This window comes from Jaculus jaculus, chromosome 19 (assembly GCF_020740685.1).
Source record: "Jaculus jaculus isolate mJacJac1 chromosome 19, mJacJac1.mat.Y.cur, whole genome shotgun sequence".
Lineage (NCBI taxonomy): Eukaryota > Metazoa > Chordata > Mammalia > Rodentia > Dipodidae > Jaculus > Jaculus jaculus.
The window spans coordinates 15,713,559-15,731,079 of NC_059120.1; the positions used below are offsets into that span (position 1 = coordinate 15,713,559).

Genomic DNA, 17,521 nt, shown 5'->3' on the forward strand with positions numbered 1-17,521 from the left:
CCTGATCATGAATCATGAATTTTCTTCCTGGTTTCATTGAATTGTTTAGTTTTGGTCTCTTGCCATCTCATTAAATTTCCTTATTTAAAATTTTTTATTATTTTTATTTTGAATTCTTTTTTAATATATTTTCTTTTACTTACTTATTAGAGACAGAGAGAGAATGGGTGTGCCAGGGCTTCTAGCCCCTGCACATGAACTCCAGATGCCTGCGCTACTGTGACATCTGGCTTCTGTGGGTTCTGGGGAATGAAACCTGGGGGCCTTAGGCTTCACAGGCAAGTGCTTTAACCACTAAGCAATCTTACCAGCCCATTAGTCTGATTTTTTTTTTTTTTTTTTTTTTTTTTTTTTTTTTTTTTTTTTTTGAGATAGCATTTCACTCTACTCCAGGCTGACCTGGAATTCACTGTGTAGTCTTTGGGTGGCCTCAAACTCATGCTGATCCTCCTACCTCTGCCTCCCAAGTGCCAGGAATAAAGGCGTGCACCACCATGCCCAGCTTATTCTGAATTCTTAAGCATTTCATCAATGGTTTTGTTCAAGCTTCCTGGTCCCTACTGTTACTGGTGTATCTGTCAGATTGTTTTTTTGCTACCAGTTTTGCAGATAAAAATCTTCTCTGGGTGTTATGTCCCAAGGTGTCAAGTCTGTGAGTGTGTTGGCTGTGGTCTGGATGAGTGTTTTACTTGGAGTCCATGTGGCTGTTGGGGCTGTAATCCACAGTGGCGATGTCTGTGCCTCAGTGTGCGTCCTCTGGCTGGGGGGCTGTTCCGCCGGCTGGGGGGCTGCCTTCTTAAAACAGGCTGGGCAGGTTCCATGCTGTCTGCATGAGGTGCCTCCACCTGCCTGGGGACGGCCACTGTGGTAGGCCCACACAGGTGAGGTGCAGAGGCTTGATGCCTTCGGAGGGCAGCGCAGGGTTGGACTTGTCACAAATTCCCAAGTAGGTGTGGTACAGTTTGCCCAGAGGTGGGTTAGGGTGCCCGTCAGTGTCTCAGTGCCCCTTGGAGGCTGGGCTGCACAAGGAGTACCAACTGTCCCGGGGCTACAGAAGTCACCTCACAGGCCTCTGGGCTCTGCATGCTTCTGGGGCCTCACTGCGCCACGCCTTGAGGACAGGCGACCCAGCCCCTTCCCCCCTCTGGGGCCTCTGCTTCCCGGGGTGAGTGATGTTCATAATTTTTTAAATTCTCATTTCTTATTAGTTTTACTGTGACATAGACATGAAATTTTTTCCAGTCTTCACATACTTGATTTTATTTAAATTAATTCATTTCATTTCCTTCTTTCCATATAAGATTAGTACGTCAGACTTTTACATCTATTTTTAGGAAACATCTAAACAGAATGAAAATGTTGATTTCACCATTCTAATTTTGTGCTATTTCAGATTTGGTGTGAAGAAGAAACCCATTTATATCAATGTCATAAGGGACCCTATTGAAAGGCTAGTTTCCTATTACTATTTTCTGAGATTTGGAGATGATTATAGACCAGGATTAAGGAGACGAAAACAAGGAGACAAAAAGGTAACATTTTAAATGTAAGATTTTCATGTTGTTGACTAAAAACAATGAACAGCATGCCTTTGAATGTGGTTACTTATTATAAAGTGTTCTGCTTGCTTCTTGTGGACATTTTAGAAAGTAGCCCAAGACATATGGAGGCCAGTGTGAAACTACCAGTATACTTGATCTCTTGTAAGATATATCATCTTTGTGACTTGTGAAAGTTCCTTTTCTTCTATCCCAGGATTGTTTTACTCATGCCCTACTGGACTCTTTCCTGTGACAATACCTGACAGTGTAACTGAAGGACGTAGGATTGATTCTGGCTCCCAGTTCGAGTGGACAGTCCAGCATGTCAGGGGGGATGTGGCAATGGGAGTGTGAGGTGCTGGTCACTACCCACCCACAGTCAGGAAGTGGAGAGAGTGGACGCTGTGCTCCCCTGCCTTCCCCTTGGTCAGCAGCCCAGGACCCCAGCCCACTGGGCAGTGCCTCCCACATTCAGAGTGGGCCTTCCTGCTTCAGAAAGGAAAAAGAGTGACATTGGGGCTGGGGAGATGGCTCACTGTTAACGTGCTTTCAAAGCCTGCTGGCCCGTGCTGATTCCTCAGCACTCACGTAAAGCCAGACATAGAGTAGTGCAGGCATATGGTGTGACGGGAGCACTCCACACACACACACACACACACACACACACACACGCTTGCACACGTGCATACATAAATAAATGTTTTACAGGTATATTTTTCTATTTTGGAAAAATCTTTTTGTATCTTTCTTAATAGGGTAAGCCTGATTTTCATATATATATATATATATATATATATATTTTTTTTTTTTTTTTTTAATTCAGTCTGTTCACTTACATTCTTTTACTTAAAAATCTGTGTGGGGAATCCAGCTTTGAGCAGGAGTATAACTAGAAAAGAGAGAATGGTCACCACCTTGCCCCAAAATGGAGGCTGTTCTTTAATGCTACATGGAAACTTGACAAGTCGTTCCTTAGTTGCAGGGTGGAATATTAAACCATAGCAGAGAATCGTTTCTTCTCTGACACATTATAACCCACTGATGCATGTTATTTTACACTTGGAATTGATCTTTCAGCCAAGAATAATTTTGAAACATACTGGTCATTTGGAACGTATTGGTTCACTGTGTTATGTAGAACTTCCAGGGATTAACACATTTTTATTACAAGTTATGAAAAATTCACACTCATTAATAGCACTAGGGATCTCATTAGAAATATCTCCTGGTCCTGGGGAACAGTTGAACTTACTATGGCAAACACTAGTTTTCCAAAATTGGATTTCTTGCCTAACTTTAACTTTTTATCACCAGCGAACATAAACTGGTCCTCGCCTGCAGTCTCATTCTGCGCCCCCGGGTAGCGAGCGGTGTTTCCTGTGATCTCTGAACACCAGTCTCAGTTTGTGTCATCAAGTTACTTTACTGTTTGGGCTAGATATTGAAGGATGTTTAGAGAGATTATTGGCCTAGAGAGGGAAGCCTCTTTTTGGTAGCATCCTCCACATCTCAGTGATAATCAAAAGCTTCTCAAATGTCGCCAGTGCCGTCTGGGATCCAAGCTCTCCCAGTTGAGAGCCACTGAGCTAGTCAACACTGTCTGTCGCTTTCTTTGAGGTGACAGGCACAGTTTATGTTAAGAAAATGTACCAAACACTCAAATTGCAATAGCTGTAGAATCTCTCAGCTGTTCTTTCAGAAAAGCCCTCCTGTGGCTTCCAAATATTAGGCACCTGTAATTCCCACAACCCATGTGATTTCAGTTTTGCATTTCCGTAATAGATTACTAATTTTTAAAAAAAAATTTTATAAGAAGGACACCAAGAGGGTTGTACTTCTAGGAAAAGTAGATGTCTATATGTTCTAAGTAAAAATCCAAAGGTGGGGCTGGAGAGATGGCTCAGTAGTTAAGGCACTTGCCTACAAAGCCAAAGGACCCAGGTTTGATTCCCCAGGACCCACATAAGCCAGACACACAGGTGGTGTATGTGTCTGGATTTTGTTTGTACCAGCTGAAGGTCCTGGTGAAGCCCGTTCTTCCCCCTCCCACCTCTTTCTTATTTATTTGACAGGAAGACAGAAAGAGAGTGAGTATGGGTGTGCCAGGGCCTCCTACCACTGCAAACAAACTCCACATGCATGCACCACTTTGTGCATCTGGATTTATGTGAGTGCTGGGGAATTGAACCTGGGTTGCTGGGTTTTGCAAGCAAGCGCCCCTTAACCGCTCTCCAGTCCCCATACATGCCTTTAATCATGGTCCTTGGGAGACTATGTAGAAGGCTTGCTGTGAGTTCCAGGTCAGTTGGGCTGGAGGGAGACCCTATCCCCACAATAAACAAAACACAAAACCTAGAGGTAAGTGACGTGAGAATTGCAGACCGTCCCTTAGATTGTCCCTGGGAGACCCTTAGGTGCTTGAGGAGTTCAAGTGGAATCCAAAGAGTCAGTGAATAAGAAGTGAAGTGTTGGGGCTGAGAAGTAAAGCGACTCCTAAGACTGAATTTGCCTTTGAAAGCAGCCAGCATCATGAGAAATGGTTCTCTTGGACAGCCATCTCCATGTGCCTAGATTGGAAAGAAACCAGGGCCAGAACTTGACACAATCTCAGGGTGGTGTTCAGAGATCACAGGAAACACCTCTGTGTGGCAGGAGCAGAAAGAGGCTGTAGCTGTAGATCAGAGTTTAGTCAAGCAGAAAAACAAGGGAGCCCACTTCTGGCTTCACAGTCTTGTGAAGAAAGATCATTTCAGAAAGTGGTTTGACTGCAAGTCTAATTGCCATCTATGGAATATCAAATTGTGTTTTTGTGTGTGTGTGTAAGTGTGTGTAATGTGTGTTGGTGGGGGTGTCCGTGTATGTTGTGTGTGCTCTTGTGTAGGCCAGAGGACAGTCTTGGGTGTCATGCTTCCATCCATCCACCTACTTTTTATTTTTTTAAATATTTTATATATTTTTATTTATTGAAAGAGAGAATGGGTGCACCAGGGCCTCTAGCCACTGCAAACGAATTCCAGAGGCATGCACTACCATGTGCGTCTGGTTTATGTGGGTTCTGGGGAATCGAACCTGGGTCCTTAGGCTTCGCAGGCAAGCACTTTAACCACTAAGCCATCTCTGCAGCCCCCATGTTTGTTTTGTTAATCTTCAACTTTAGGAGCTAAATATCTAAACGCAACCTAAATATTCTAAAGACCACTTTTCATGATTTTTAAAGTGTTTCATTTTCTTTTGGAAGAATAGTTTATTGAGTACAATGCAAAGCAACAGTGGGATGGACAGTAACTGGAATAAATCTGTCCAATTCCTGTTTTCCAAGTATAGGTAGTTTTTACATGAAAAGTCTGGTCATACCTTATGAACTTTTACGTGGAGGAAAATATTTTGTTTATAGAAAATCCTGTGTCAGAAACATGACCATATTATTGAAGTGCTGACAAATGGAAATAAGCAAGGAAGCTGTGGTGAGCAGATGTTTCTGTGGGAAGTGGGAAGCAGAACAGCCACCTTCATCCCTGGTGAAGGGCTGAGGGGACCGACGTGTGTCGACGGCAGGGAGTTGTCCTCCTCTCTTCTCTGGGAAGGAGCTGGTTTCTTTCACTTACCAAGTACTGCCTTAGAGAAGCTGAGCCTAGAGCAGTTGTACAGGCATCCACGTCTTAATAGCTCACAGGTCCTGTCACTGTTCATGCTGTTTTCCCCAGCATCTTCCCCACCACTGGCCATATTTGGGCTCTTCAGTTGACAAGCATGAAATTCTTGCCCAAAAAATTAAAAAGATCCATGAAGAAGGCAAAACCCAAACCATCTTTCCACATTTGGTGGGTAAATGAGGGCTGATGCTATTCGGGTGTTCATGGTCTAGGTGAGCTTTGCTCGTGTAGATGCCTTAGAGAGGTCTGGCCTGATTGGTTTGCTTTAAAGCAGGGTCTATTGTAGCCCAGGCTAGCTTGAAACTCCCTACATAGCCCCGAGGGTGGCCTTGAGCTCCTGATCCTCTTGCCTTCAGCCTCCCAAATGCTGGGCTCAGGCATACGTCGCCTTGTGTGGCAAGGTCTAGACCCTGGTCTTCTGTGCCTGTCTCCTTCAGGGGTCATTGTTCCTCCTCAGGGGTCATTGTTCCTCCTCCCGTGTTCTCACTCCATTCTTTAGGAGGTTAGACTTGCTTTGTTGCATCCAGGCCATTATCACATCTGCTCCTAGGCCAGGGAAGGAAGAAAGTAGAAGGCATGCCATTTCCATCTAAGTAAGTGACCCAGAAGCCGCCCGTCCCGTCTGCCTCCAGGCCACTAGTCTATCTGATGTGACCAGCTCAACTCACCACCAGCAAGGCTAAACTGACCTATGAGAAAAGGAAGAATTGATTCCAGAGGGAACTGTTAATCTGCCCAACAGAGGTAGCAGATCGAAGACTACTGTTCAAAGACAGATTTGAAGAGTTTCTAAATTTTCTGTGCTTGAAGTACTAAAATACTCAAGAACACAGGAAGGAACTAGGAGTTTGCTAATTAGAGAATTTCAGTTAAAATAGCCCTCCTGCATGCATACTCATCTTAATTCAGTTTTAATTCCCAAATTTTTCTACATGGTAATTTGTGGAAACTGAATTTTACAGCCTCCTAATCTGCTAGCTTCTTACACTTAACGTTCCCTTTAATGCCTTTGAATATCACATGTTCCATCACACAAGGTAACGGTAGAGATGGTGAATTCATCCATAACAACTTCAGTATCTTCCTCTTCTGTCGCATACTGTAGCTAGATAGAGGCAAAAAGAAGCAGAGTCCTTCTGCTGAGCTGTGGAAAACGAGCTGTGAACTAGGGCCTGTTAAACATCGGACAGCCCTGGAGTCAGAAACCTCCCATCTATCATGACCCGGCTCATTGAGCCATAACTTCATGGAAATTGGGACACGGTAGAGATTAGATGTGCAGGGTTTTTTTTCTTGCTTATTTTGAGCTAAGTTGGCATGTGATGAAACCCCTTAGAATAGGGAATCTCGCTCAGTCGATCCAGAGAAATGCTGAAATGTAATGACCACAGCGTTTTCACTTAAAGTGCACGCATAGAGAGAGAATCTGGGAACTCATAGAAAGAAACTATCAAAATGCTTCATGAAGAAGTTTTACTTTGTTTCCACAGGCCCTGTTTTGAATACTCTTGTAAGTTCCCAATGTGTGGACTTTCGATAGCAGTTTATAGATATTAATTGTATGGCTGTCGAGCTCCGAACTGCATGCGCTGAAAGACACAAGCGTACCTTTTCTTCAGTTGTATCAGTTAATTATAAGTGATACTTGGTTACAGTAGTCACTGGAAAGCTCGTCTGCTTGTAACCTAGATGGGTAGAGTGAATCAGTCTTTCAGAGGAAGAAAATGGTCACAAAGTTAGAGATTTGGGGGTTTTACATAACATGGTTGTGAAACCAGAAAGCAGATTAATTTGGTAAACCTAGAAGTTGCACTTTGAGATGAAAATGGCACATTAAGAACAGGCGATGAACCATTGCTCAGAGACAGGCTCAAGCATGGATTGAAAAAAAGAAAAACATTTTTATTTATTTGAAAGAGAGAGGATATGGAGGCCCCAAGCCCTCTGGCCACTGCAAATGAACTCCAGATGCATGGGCCACTTGTGCACCTGGATATACGTGGGTATTGGGGAACCAAGCCAGGGCCTCAGGCTTTGCAAGCAAACGCCTTTAGCCACCGAGTCATCTTTCAAGCCCCAAGGGTGAATTTTTAAAGTAGTTGAAGCAGCTGGAGGTTTCCAAGACCCAGTCATAAGTGACAGTGTGGACTAATGTCGTAACTGTAGAGGGTGGGTTAGGAGAGAGGGAACCCGCCACGAAGCGGCTCGAGAATCCAGGTGCGGGATCTCTGAGCTCCGTGTGCGGGTGGGGGTGAGAATGGGAAGGTGGGCTGGAAAGACATTGTCTCAAAGGTGTGAGATCGGGACACGGAAAGATTATTCCGAAAGGCTTTGGAACCTTGAGTCTGAGTTACAAGGGGCACTATAATCTTATTGCCAGAGATAATTGAATACAAAGTCCGCTGGGAATTCAAATAAAAATGAATCATAGATATTAATAAGGTAGGAAGCGACCTGAGATTCTCATTTGGAAGTCTTTTGCCTAGAAATTATACTTTAAGGCAAGGAAGCATTAGTAAGTGAGCTGAGGAAGGGAGGTGGGTTAGGACAATATGACTGAGATGAATTAATGACTTAGGAGAAGGCCTAAGCTATGCCCTTGATGAAAGTAGTGACAGAACGGTCAAAGACAGCAAACCAAGAGAGAAATGGAAAGGACTATAGTGGTGGCAGGAGCGACCAAGTGCTTCCCGGAGAGCTGCGCAGAGACAGAGAAGACACGGTAGCATCGAGGGGATGGAATGGTTGTGACAAACCAGTCCTGATTCATTGCTCACGGAAAGGTTAGACCCTCATGTTATATCATGGAAAAGGCCATCTCTAAAAGAAATGAGCAAATAAGTTAGGAGTTACAGTTTGCTGTTACCTCTTGTATTTTGTCAGAATAAAGAAAATCATCCTGTTTTGATCACCTGTAGCCAGGCCTAAGAAATATGGGGTCCTACTCTCATAGCTTTTGGTTAAAAAGGCCTTCTAAATGTTGTTTGCAATTGTGTGGATTAGAAAAGTGTGCCCTGGAGTCCCTAAGACTTGCTTAACATTAATATTCCTTGTACTCTTTCATACTCCTCTTTACAGAAAGCAGGTTGTGGATTTCTCATGGCAACAAACCAACCTCCAGGTTTGTTCTTTGGTATTTCTGTTGTTATTTCATCTCAAATAGATAATTTCCTTCAATGGTAAAATATACATAAACACATTTAACATAAGCCAGCACAGCACATATGTCAGAAAACAAATGATCTGAGGGAGTTTTCTTTCCTATAGTAAAGATTTTTTTTGTTTTGTTTTTTGAGGTAGGGTCTCACTCTAGCCCAGGCTGACCTGGAATTCACGATTTTATCTCAGGGTGATAGCAAACTCATGGCAGTCCTCCTACCTCTGCCTTCCCAGTGCTGGGATTATAGGTGTGTGCTACCACGCCGGCCTGTGTTGTCTGTGAGTGTGCACGTGCAAGCCATGGCGCGTTGTGGAGGCCAGGGTCCCCTTGGGTGCTGGTCCTCGCCATCACTTCCCTGGGAGGCAGGATCTCCTGTCCACTGCTTCCTTCGCCGGGGGAGCTGGCCCCCAGGCTCCAGGCGAGCTCCCGTCTCCTCCTCCCGCCGTGCCTGCCGCTCCCGCGCCGGGGATCCAGGCTCAGGTCTGCCGCGCTCCCGCAGAGAGTGCTTGTACCCATGGAAGCAGAAAACAGAGTTGTGAGAAAAGTCCACGTTTACCTTTCCTCCATTTCCCCAGAAATCCTTAGTAACCTGCCTGCCCCTTTCGCTTTTTTACCTGTTTGTACAATTTGTTTAATAACGTGCCCTGCCACGTGGGAAGGTGGCACAGGCTGTGTGGCAGCTCGGTTGGTAAAGGGCTTGCTCCGTGAGCAGGAAGGTCTGAGTTCATTCCCCAGAACCCTGTAACAACGCCAGGTGTGTTGACACGTGCCTGGAATCCCAGCACCGGGACACAGACAGGAAGATCCCAGGGGCATTGGTGAGAGCCAAACCTCTGAGAGTCGCTGTCTCCAAAGGAGGTGAAAAGTAAGCGTAAGAACAACACCCGAGGTGGCCTTCTGGCCCTGTCACGCATGTGCTTGCACACGTGTTTGTTACGTGGGACAGGCTGATGGCTTACAGTGCCCTCTCTTTGTTGCAGACCTTCGATGAATGTGTGGCCGAGGGCGGCTCAGACTGTGCTCCAGAGAAGCTGTGGCTTCAAATCCCATTCTTCTGTGGCCACAGCTCGGAATGCTGGTAAGAAGATGAGCTGACTTACCCCGCTGCTCTCCCTGCGCTGCGTCGCCGACGCGGGCGTGCGGGAGGGGAGGACGCCCAGGCTGAACCTGCCCTAGTCACCTAGCGTCGACTTCCGTGTTGACTTTCAGTGCCCTGAGAAGATTCCTCACGTCGAGTCCTCGTGGTCTTTTTCTTTCTCTTTTTCTTATTTTTTTTTAAATTTTTTTCTTTATTTATTTGACAGTGACAGACAGAGAGAGAAAGAGGCAGAGGTAGAGAGAGAGAGAGAATGGGCGCGCCAGGGCCTCCAGCCTCTGCAAACGAACTCCAGACGCGTGCGCCCCCTTGTGCATCTGGCTAACGTGGGTCCTGGGGAATCGAGCCTCGAACTGGGGTCCTTAGGCTTCATAGGCAAGCGCTTAACCACTAAGCCATCTCCCTAGCCCTTGTTTTCTTATTTTGAGGCAGGGTCTCACTCTGTAGTCCCAGACTGGCCTCGAACTCCCAGCAGTCCTCCAACCTCTGCCCTCCACGTGCTGGAATTAAAAGCGTGCTCCACCACGCCCGGTAGATGCTGGTGTTGTGATTTTGCTTTTGTTTTGTTGTTTTGCTGCATCCCAGCAGACCGCTTAATGAGAGACCGGAGATCATTTTATAAACCTTATTTTGTCCTAAGCTTTCTTTTGTAGCCATTCAGGGAGGGTAGATTAAGGAAAACTTAGTGAGCAACTCATTTGCCTGCTTTTATTGTTGAATTTACTGATTGTCAGAGGAACTAAGGTTATAAGTGTGGTTTAGTGCTAATGGAAATGGGCTGTAAAATTAAGATTATTTTTTCTTTCCTCGGAAACTTTTTTGTTCTAGTCAGTGGTGTTTTTTTTTTTTTTTTTTTTTATGTTGTTGTTTGTTTTTTAGTTGCTGGTGATGAAGCCCAGAGCCTTGCATATGTTGGGCAGGTGCTGTACTGCTGACACACACACACACACACACACACACACACACACACACACACACACAGAGCCCTTGTTTTGTTTTGTTTTTCTACGGTAGGGTCTCATGCTAGCCCAGGGTGACCTGGAGCTCACTGTGTAGCCCAGATTGGCCTCAGACTCACAGTGATTCTCTTACCTCACCCTCTGGAGTACTGGGATTAAAGGTGTGCCCCACCTCAGCCAGCTGCAGTCCTGAAGTCTTTACATAATAGGGTCTCACTGTGTAGCTCCAAATAGCCTTGAATGTGGGCTCCTTCTCCATTTACTTCCCCCCTGGTTTATTCAGTCACTTTAAAAAGAAAAGGAGAGGGCTGGAGAGATGGCTTAGTGGTTAAGCGCTTGCCTGTGAAGCCTAAAGACTCTGGTTCAAGGCTCAATTCCCCAGGACTCACGTTAGCCAGATTAGATGCGCACAGGGTGCACACATCAGGAGTTCATTTGCAGTGGCTGGAGGCCCTGGCACGCCCATTCTCTCTCTCTCTATATATATATATGTGTGTGTGTGTGTGTGTGTGTGTGTGTGTCTGTTTGTTGCTCTCAAAAAAATTAAACAAAAAAAGAAAAGGAGAAAAAGACATTGTACTCAAAGGTAGCATATTTCATAAAACTATAATGGAAAATACAAGGAGTTTCTTAGTTATTTGAGAGATGACTGTAATGCTATAAAGTTCTGGGCAGTAGATTAGCTCAGTGCATCATGGTAGAAAATGAATTGGGCTGGGCGTGGTAGTGCATACCTTTAATCCCAGTACTCAGGAGGCAGAGGTACGACGATCGCTATGAGTTTGAGGCCACCCTGAGACTACATAGTGAATTCCTGTCAGCCTGGGCTAAATGAGGCCTTACATCGAAAAAAACAATAAATAAATAAATTTGAAGTATTGAAAGAAGTCTTCTAATTTTTTGCCATTTCCCTTATACAGCAATTGGCAAAGTATAACCTGTGGGCCACATTTGGTGCATCACCTGTGTTTTTATAAATAAAGTTTATTAGAACACAGTCACGCGTATGTGTTCACTTATCATCTATGGCTGCTTTCATAACTGCAGTGGCAAAGTTGAGTAATTCTGACCTAAGCCATAGCCTGCAAAGCCCCAAGTATTTACTGTCCACCTTATAGAAAAAGCTTGTCATGCTCATAAAGAGCATTGCTCATTGGTTCCCACTGAGGTTTTAGTTGAAGAGGGTTAGTATGTTTCATATGTGCAGAACTGAAAGTGACATTAGAAATCACCAATTCCCCTCTTCCTCCCCTCCCTCTTTATTTATTTTGTTATTGGGAAGCAAGTGTCATGTAACCCAGGCTGGCCCCAAACTCTCTGTGTCGCCTAGACTGTCCTTGAATTCCTTGTCACCCTGCCTCACCCCTAAGTGCAAGGAGGACAGCTGTATGTTGCCACACCAGTTTTGGCTTTGGCTTTGCTGTTCAAGTAGCTGAGAAAACAAAATTCGAGAAATGGAGCCACCAGTTTAGGGTCACCCTGCTACCTAAGATGCAGAGCTGGGCTTTGGCCTAAACAGTGCTCATGCTAAGTAGAGCCCACAAGGGCAGTCTGTTCAGGTTGAGATCCACTACCAGCCTTAGCCAATGCTATAAACAAAAGTAAAAGATTTTTAGCAGAGCTATTTCTTACATATTTTCCATTCCTCAAAACTTTCAGGAAACACTAAGCTCATCAACACTAAGTTCCCAAGTTACAGGCATGCACTACACACAAATTATTTAGACCTAAGCTGCGTGTGGTGGCGCACACCTTTAATCCCAGCACACAGGAGGCAGATGTAGAATTGTTGTGAGTTTGAGGCCACCTGAGAATACATAGTGAATTCCAGGTCAACCTGGGCCAGAGTGAGACCCTACCCCTGGTATTTAGACCTTGCTTTTACGATGAACAAGGGTTAGAGTGGCTTCAAAAAGTTTAAGTGCCCTAAGTCAGATGGGAGAAATAAGTATCATACAAGTACATTTTCCACTGAGTCCTGTGAACTCTGCACGTGAACAGCAACTGTGTGTGGAAGTAACGGAAGTTAAAAACAGGTGTGCCTCCCACAAGATGGTAGTAAAAGGCATTAGAGCTGTGGGTGTGCACGCGCTGGTCTCTTTTCTCCACAATATGCAGTGTCTGAGGATGAGGAACTCAGCAGCACGTTTCACAGCCAGGCTGCTAATCCCTTTTCTTGGTTTCAGGAACGTGGGAAGCAGGTGGGCTATGGATCAAGCTAAGTATAACCTGATTAATGAGTACTTTCTGGTGGGAGTAACTGAAGAGCTGGAAGACTTCATCATGCTGTTGGAGGCAGCCTTGCCCCGGTTTTTCAGGGGTGCTACAGAACTCTATCGTACAGGTATATAAATGATGGGCTTTGGGTTTCTTTTTGTTTGTTTTGTTTTTCGAGCTAGGCTCTCACTCTAGCCTAGGCTGACCTGGTAGAATTCACTCACTCCGTATTCTCAGGGTGGCCTCGAACTCAGGGTGATTCTCCTACCAGTGCCTCCTGAGTGCTGGAATTGAAGGCGGGCGCCACCATCATCTTTTTTAAAGCTGTTAAACTTTTTTTCTCTGCCACTGGAAAAGTTAATGTGATATGAAGTTTTTGGGAAAACATAGACAGTCAATCCCGAAGGGCAGGTAGAGTGTCTTCTAGTTCAATGCCTTCATACAAGGCCACGGCTGCCACGCAGATACAGAAGTGTGCCGTATTCAATCGTCCCAGACACTTACATTGGGGCCGTGTAATGAACGCCTAGTCCCGCTGCCTGCTACCATTTCAAAGGAGGGATGGGATGGTGGGGCACCCCACAAGAGAACAGATGTCCTGTGTCAAGTCTGCTGGGCATGACTAAAGATGCTTCTGGGCCCAAATATGGAGGTCTATCGTAAGTTGATTTTTTTGTTTGTTTCTTTTTCCTCTGCTTTTTCTTTCAGTTGTTTGATAAGAGGCAGTGATGCAAGCACTCTTCCTGGAATGTGCATGTCCCTGTCCTACAAGGTTATAGCAAGTGTAGGCGGTGGCAACTAGGATTGTCTCACAGTCGGTATCTTGTCATAGTTTTTAGGGTTAGGAGCCTGGGCACCAAGCACCTGATGAGCTGTGGGAGCAGACGCTCACATTTCCTGTGGTGGCATTTCATAAAGTCTGCTAAGGCCTGGCATCCTAAGGGAGTCCCGAGAGGATGAGGGCTCTGCTTTGTACTGAGTTAGTACTGTGTTAGTATATTAATAATGTATGACAGTGATGTCGCCCATTGGTAAGCCATTTCTTCAGATAAAGAACCACTGTTCATCTGTGTGCTCTGTAAGATTTATTCACTTTTCTTCTTTTCCCTTTGTAAGTAGGAAAGAAATCTCATCTTCGGAAAACCACCGAGAAGAAACTGCCCAGCAAGCAAACCGTGGCGAAGCTGCAGCAGTCGGATGTCTGGAAGATGGAGAATGAGTTCTACGAATTTGCGCTGGAGCAGTTCCAGTTCACCAGAGCCCACGCTGTCCGCGAAAAGGACGGAGACCTCTACATCCTTGCACAGAACTTTTTCTATGAAAAGATTTACCCTAAATCGAACTGAGTCCCAGGTGTGACTCCAAGATCGTCTACCCTGGCCCCCCCCACCCCCACCCGCCTTCGCGTTTGCTCAGCTGCTCCCCCCGGGACTGGCGACGGCGCGGGAGAGGGTGCCGGGTGCCGAGCGGAGTTAGCGCACGTGCCGGCCGCGGGGTCAGTGTTCCAGAAAGCTGTTAACTTGCAGGCTTTTTTCTTTTACCTTTTTGTTGTTGAGGTTCTGTTTTCATTTTGGTGATATTAGAACTCTCTGGGATAGGGGACTTTACCTAAAGTAAACACATGGTAGGTTTAATCAGAAGGTTAAATACAGTGTCAGGAAAGATTCTGATAAGCTTTTGATAACTTTTTTTTTTTTTTTCAACAAACATGAGTGAAGAAGGATAAGTGTCACCTCTCCCTTCTCTGGAGGTGTGACACCACCTCTGTGGAACAGTGTTAATAACCGTTAGGCAGTATATGGTCCGCTTCTGTGAATCCTGTCTCACGCCATTTATTGGAATGTTTTGATCATGTTTGGTAAGAAATGTTTCTGCTGTAGTTGAATTTGCCCATATTTATGTAGGCAAACTTTAAATTTTTTTTGATGCTCATTACAGTTGAAAAATGATGTTAAACCATGAATAATACAGTAAAAAGCAGTTAAAGCAGTATTTCTCATTCCTCTGCCTGGTGCATGGCCCTGGGAAGACATTTCCGAGAAGGCTGGCATCGTCTGAGGCTTGAGTAAGGCCTTGCGCACATTCCCATTTGAGTGAGCTCCGTGCGTGTTTGTCATAGTTCTTTGTGAAGCTGCTCACGGAGGCTCCGTGTTAGGACCCCGGCAGTGAGCTGCGATATGGGTAGGATTTTCAGACTTCTGTACTTTTACCTGTAGACTATTTTTACTAAGGTGCTTTATAATGTGTTTTAAAGCATTGCATTTACAAAAGAAAAAAAAGGAAATGCTGTAAATATTGCATATTTTAAGTATTTGGACCAAAAGGTTACAAATAATCAGACAGAAGTGGTTTTGCACCAATTTTATTATGTCAAGTAAAGTCATCAGACCTACGGTTCTTGTATTTATCATTTAACTTTATGGTTAAGACATCACCGAAGTAACTGAGTAGCCTTTCACTGTTGACAGAGGACATCTGTCACACCGGAGGCGATGGTGGACGAGGGCCAGAGCAAGAGCCAGAAGATGTGCTTCTGGCCCCCACTCTGCCTGCCAGCTGCGGGGTCCCAGGCAAGTCACCTAACCTCTCTCTGCCTCAACTTCCTCATCTTGAAGCGAGGCTTACAATACCTGCTGAACCTACCTCACAGGGCTGTTGTGAGGACTAAGCGACATGGCATGTGGCGAGAGCACTTTGAACTGTGAAGTGGGAGATAAATATGAGGTGTTGTCATAGACACGTCTTTCACGTAGTTTCATACTATCCATTTTTTAACATCAAAAAGGGAAAGTCTGCTTTTAAAGCTTTGTGAAAGTTTATCTTGATATAAATTTGTGTTTGATAAATATCTTCTCGGTGTTTTTATCTTCCATGTTTCAACAACTATTGAAATATGAAACACCTGTGAACTCTTAGACGCATGACTGCGCTGGAGTTCGGGAGGCTCCGCGTTACAGACAGACTTCATGAGCAGAGGACTGTGCGCTGCACAGCTAGGGCATGCTCTTGGGTTCACTTCACACTGCTCTTCAGAGATGGGAGCTATTTGGTACCTCTGGTTTTACCAGTGTGTTGTGCAGTTTAATTTCTCTGTATTCCAGGGATAAAGAATTTTTGAAGCCTTTTCTAAAAGGATAGTTGCTAATATTCTGAGTTTGGGTGAATGTTTCTAAACAAAGCCACAGCCAACTGAGCACTTTAGGCAGGACACCTTGAAGGTTCCAACTGTTGGGGTGGGGGGGACGAACACTTCAGGAGTAAGTGTTATTTCCCCACAGTAATAAGAACTGTCAAGAGCACATAGCCAGGAATACTTTTATTACTTAGTTTTCTGGTTTTTCTCCCCCCACTACTCCGCTTTTCCAATTCAGTTTCAGGTATTTGCTGAAAACATGAATTGTCTTTTTTGCCTGAGAGCTAAAACACCACTTCAAGGTGGGGTGTGAGCAAAGCCCAGGGTGTTCCGGAGGTGCATGCTAAGATCTCCTTGAAACGCATTTGCGATTTTAGGTAACTGCAGCAGCTCTAAGCTCACTAGCTCGGGGGATCAGTAAACTGTTCTTGTGAAGGATCAGTGAGTAATACTCTGTGTGTAATATGTCTCTAGCACAGCCACTCTGTTACTGTTGCAAAGACACAGTCATAGACAGTATATGGTTATGTTCCAATTAAACCTTGTAACAGAAAAGATGGCATGCCAGATATGGACCATGAGCTGTAAGCCCCTGCACTAGAGCAACCGCTATTTATAGAGAATCCATTTTTGTATCTACACTCAAGTGGCCCGGGAGAGTGTGTGCTCTCCAAATTTCCTAGCTTACTGTCCAAAGGATTGCTCACTGAATCATGCAGTCACTCCCGCAGATTGCCACACATCTGTGTGTATTGCTTCCAGGTGGCCATGTTTTCTTTCCTACTTCACCAGTTCAGAACTGAATGCTGATCACCTTCAGAGATGGGTGGGCTAAGCGTTTCCTTTCTGGAGACTGAGAAAGCGGTGAGTTTGATTCTGTCTGCTCCCGAACAGTCCTAGGAGTCTGAGTCCTTACAGTAGTTTATAATCAAATAAATAGGACCATTGAGACAAGGTGTATTTTTTTTAACAGTGGCAGATGTGGTTTTCTCTTTTAAGCCTTTGTGCTCTTTCAGTATTTTGACCATAGGGAGATATTTTTTTTATAATGCAAAAGTAAATTAACCACCTTGGATTTTAAAGATAATGTTATGTGTGTATACCTAGCTATATCTATATATATCGACGTTTGTTTCCTAAGAAGAAAAAGTACCTTTTTGTTCCATCTGTATAAACCCCTGTTTTCTACTTGGTGTTGATTAATTATTGTGACTGTTTTAAATGTAATGGGGAGGCCAGGTGTGGTGGCGCACGCCTTTCACCCCAGCACTCGGGAGGAGAGGTAGGAGGATCGCTGTGAGTTCGAGGCCAGCCTGAGACTCCATAGTGAATTCCAGGTCAGCCTGGGCTAGAGTGAGACCCTACCTTGGGGGAAAAAAAAATGTAATGGGGAGGATATATTTTGATTTTTCCCAGCTTTAATCTGTAAAGTATCATTTAAATATATCTGATAGCAACACTTAAAATACTGCATGGGAATTATTTTTCTTTCACCCATCTACATTTGTGCAGTTTCTAACCCATTGGCTACATCTGAATTTCTGATAATTGGATTATTGGAAAAAAATCAGAACTGAAAGCTACTGACTTTAATTTTTTTAGGTTTATTTCCTATTCTTAAAATGTATCTACTACCTATAACTCAACCTTTATGTCCTGTTGGAAATCCCTACGTTTGTTAGTACTATCAGTGATTTCTCAGAGTACTCTGTTGACTCATTTCTTGTATTTGCATAGTTAGAAACAAAATAGTTTGTAGACA

The 17,521-nt window shown here is 44.5% G+C and overlaps 1 protein-coding gene across 2 annotated transcripts in view; it reads left to right on the forward strand.

Annotated features, from left to right (window-relative positions):
• The window catches only part of Hs2st1 (heparan sulfate 2-O-sulfotransferase 1), a 150,943-nt gene extending 133,718 nt beyond the window's left edge, over positions 1-17,225 (forward strand). The window contains exons 4-7 of one of the 2 annotated variants that reach the window (XM_045138371.1): positions 1,394-1,532; positions 9,335-9,432; positions 12,596-12,753; positions 13,743-17,225. In XM_045138371.1, coding sequence (XP_044994306.1) covers positions 1,394-1,532; positions 9,335-9,432; positions 12,596-12,753; positions 13,743-13,972 — 625 coding nt within the window. In that variant the 3' untranslated portion in view covers positions 13,973-17,225. The remainder of the gene's footprint in view (positions 1-1,393; positions 1,533-9,334; positions 9,433-12,595; positions 12,754-13,742) is intronic. The other variant, XM_004653663.2, reaches the window with a different exon arrangement.
• Positions 17,226-17,521: the final 296 nt, after the last annotated feature.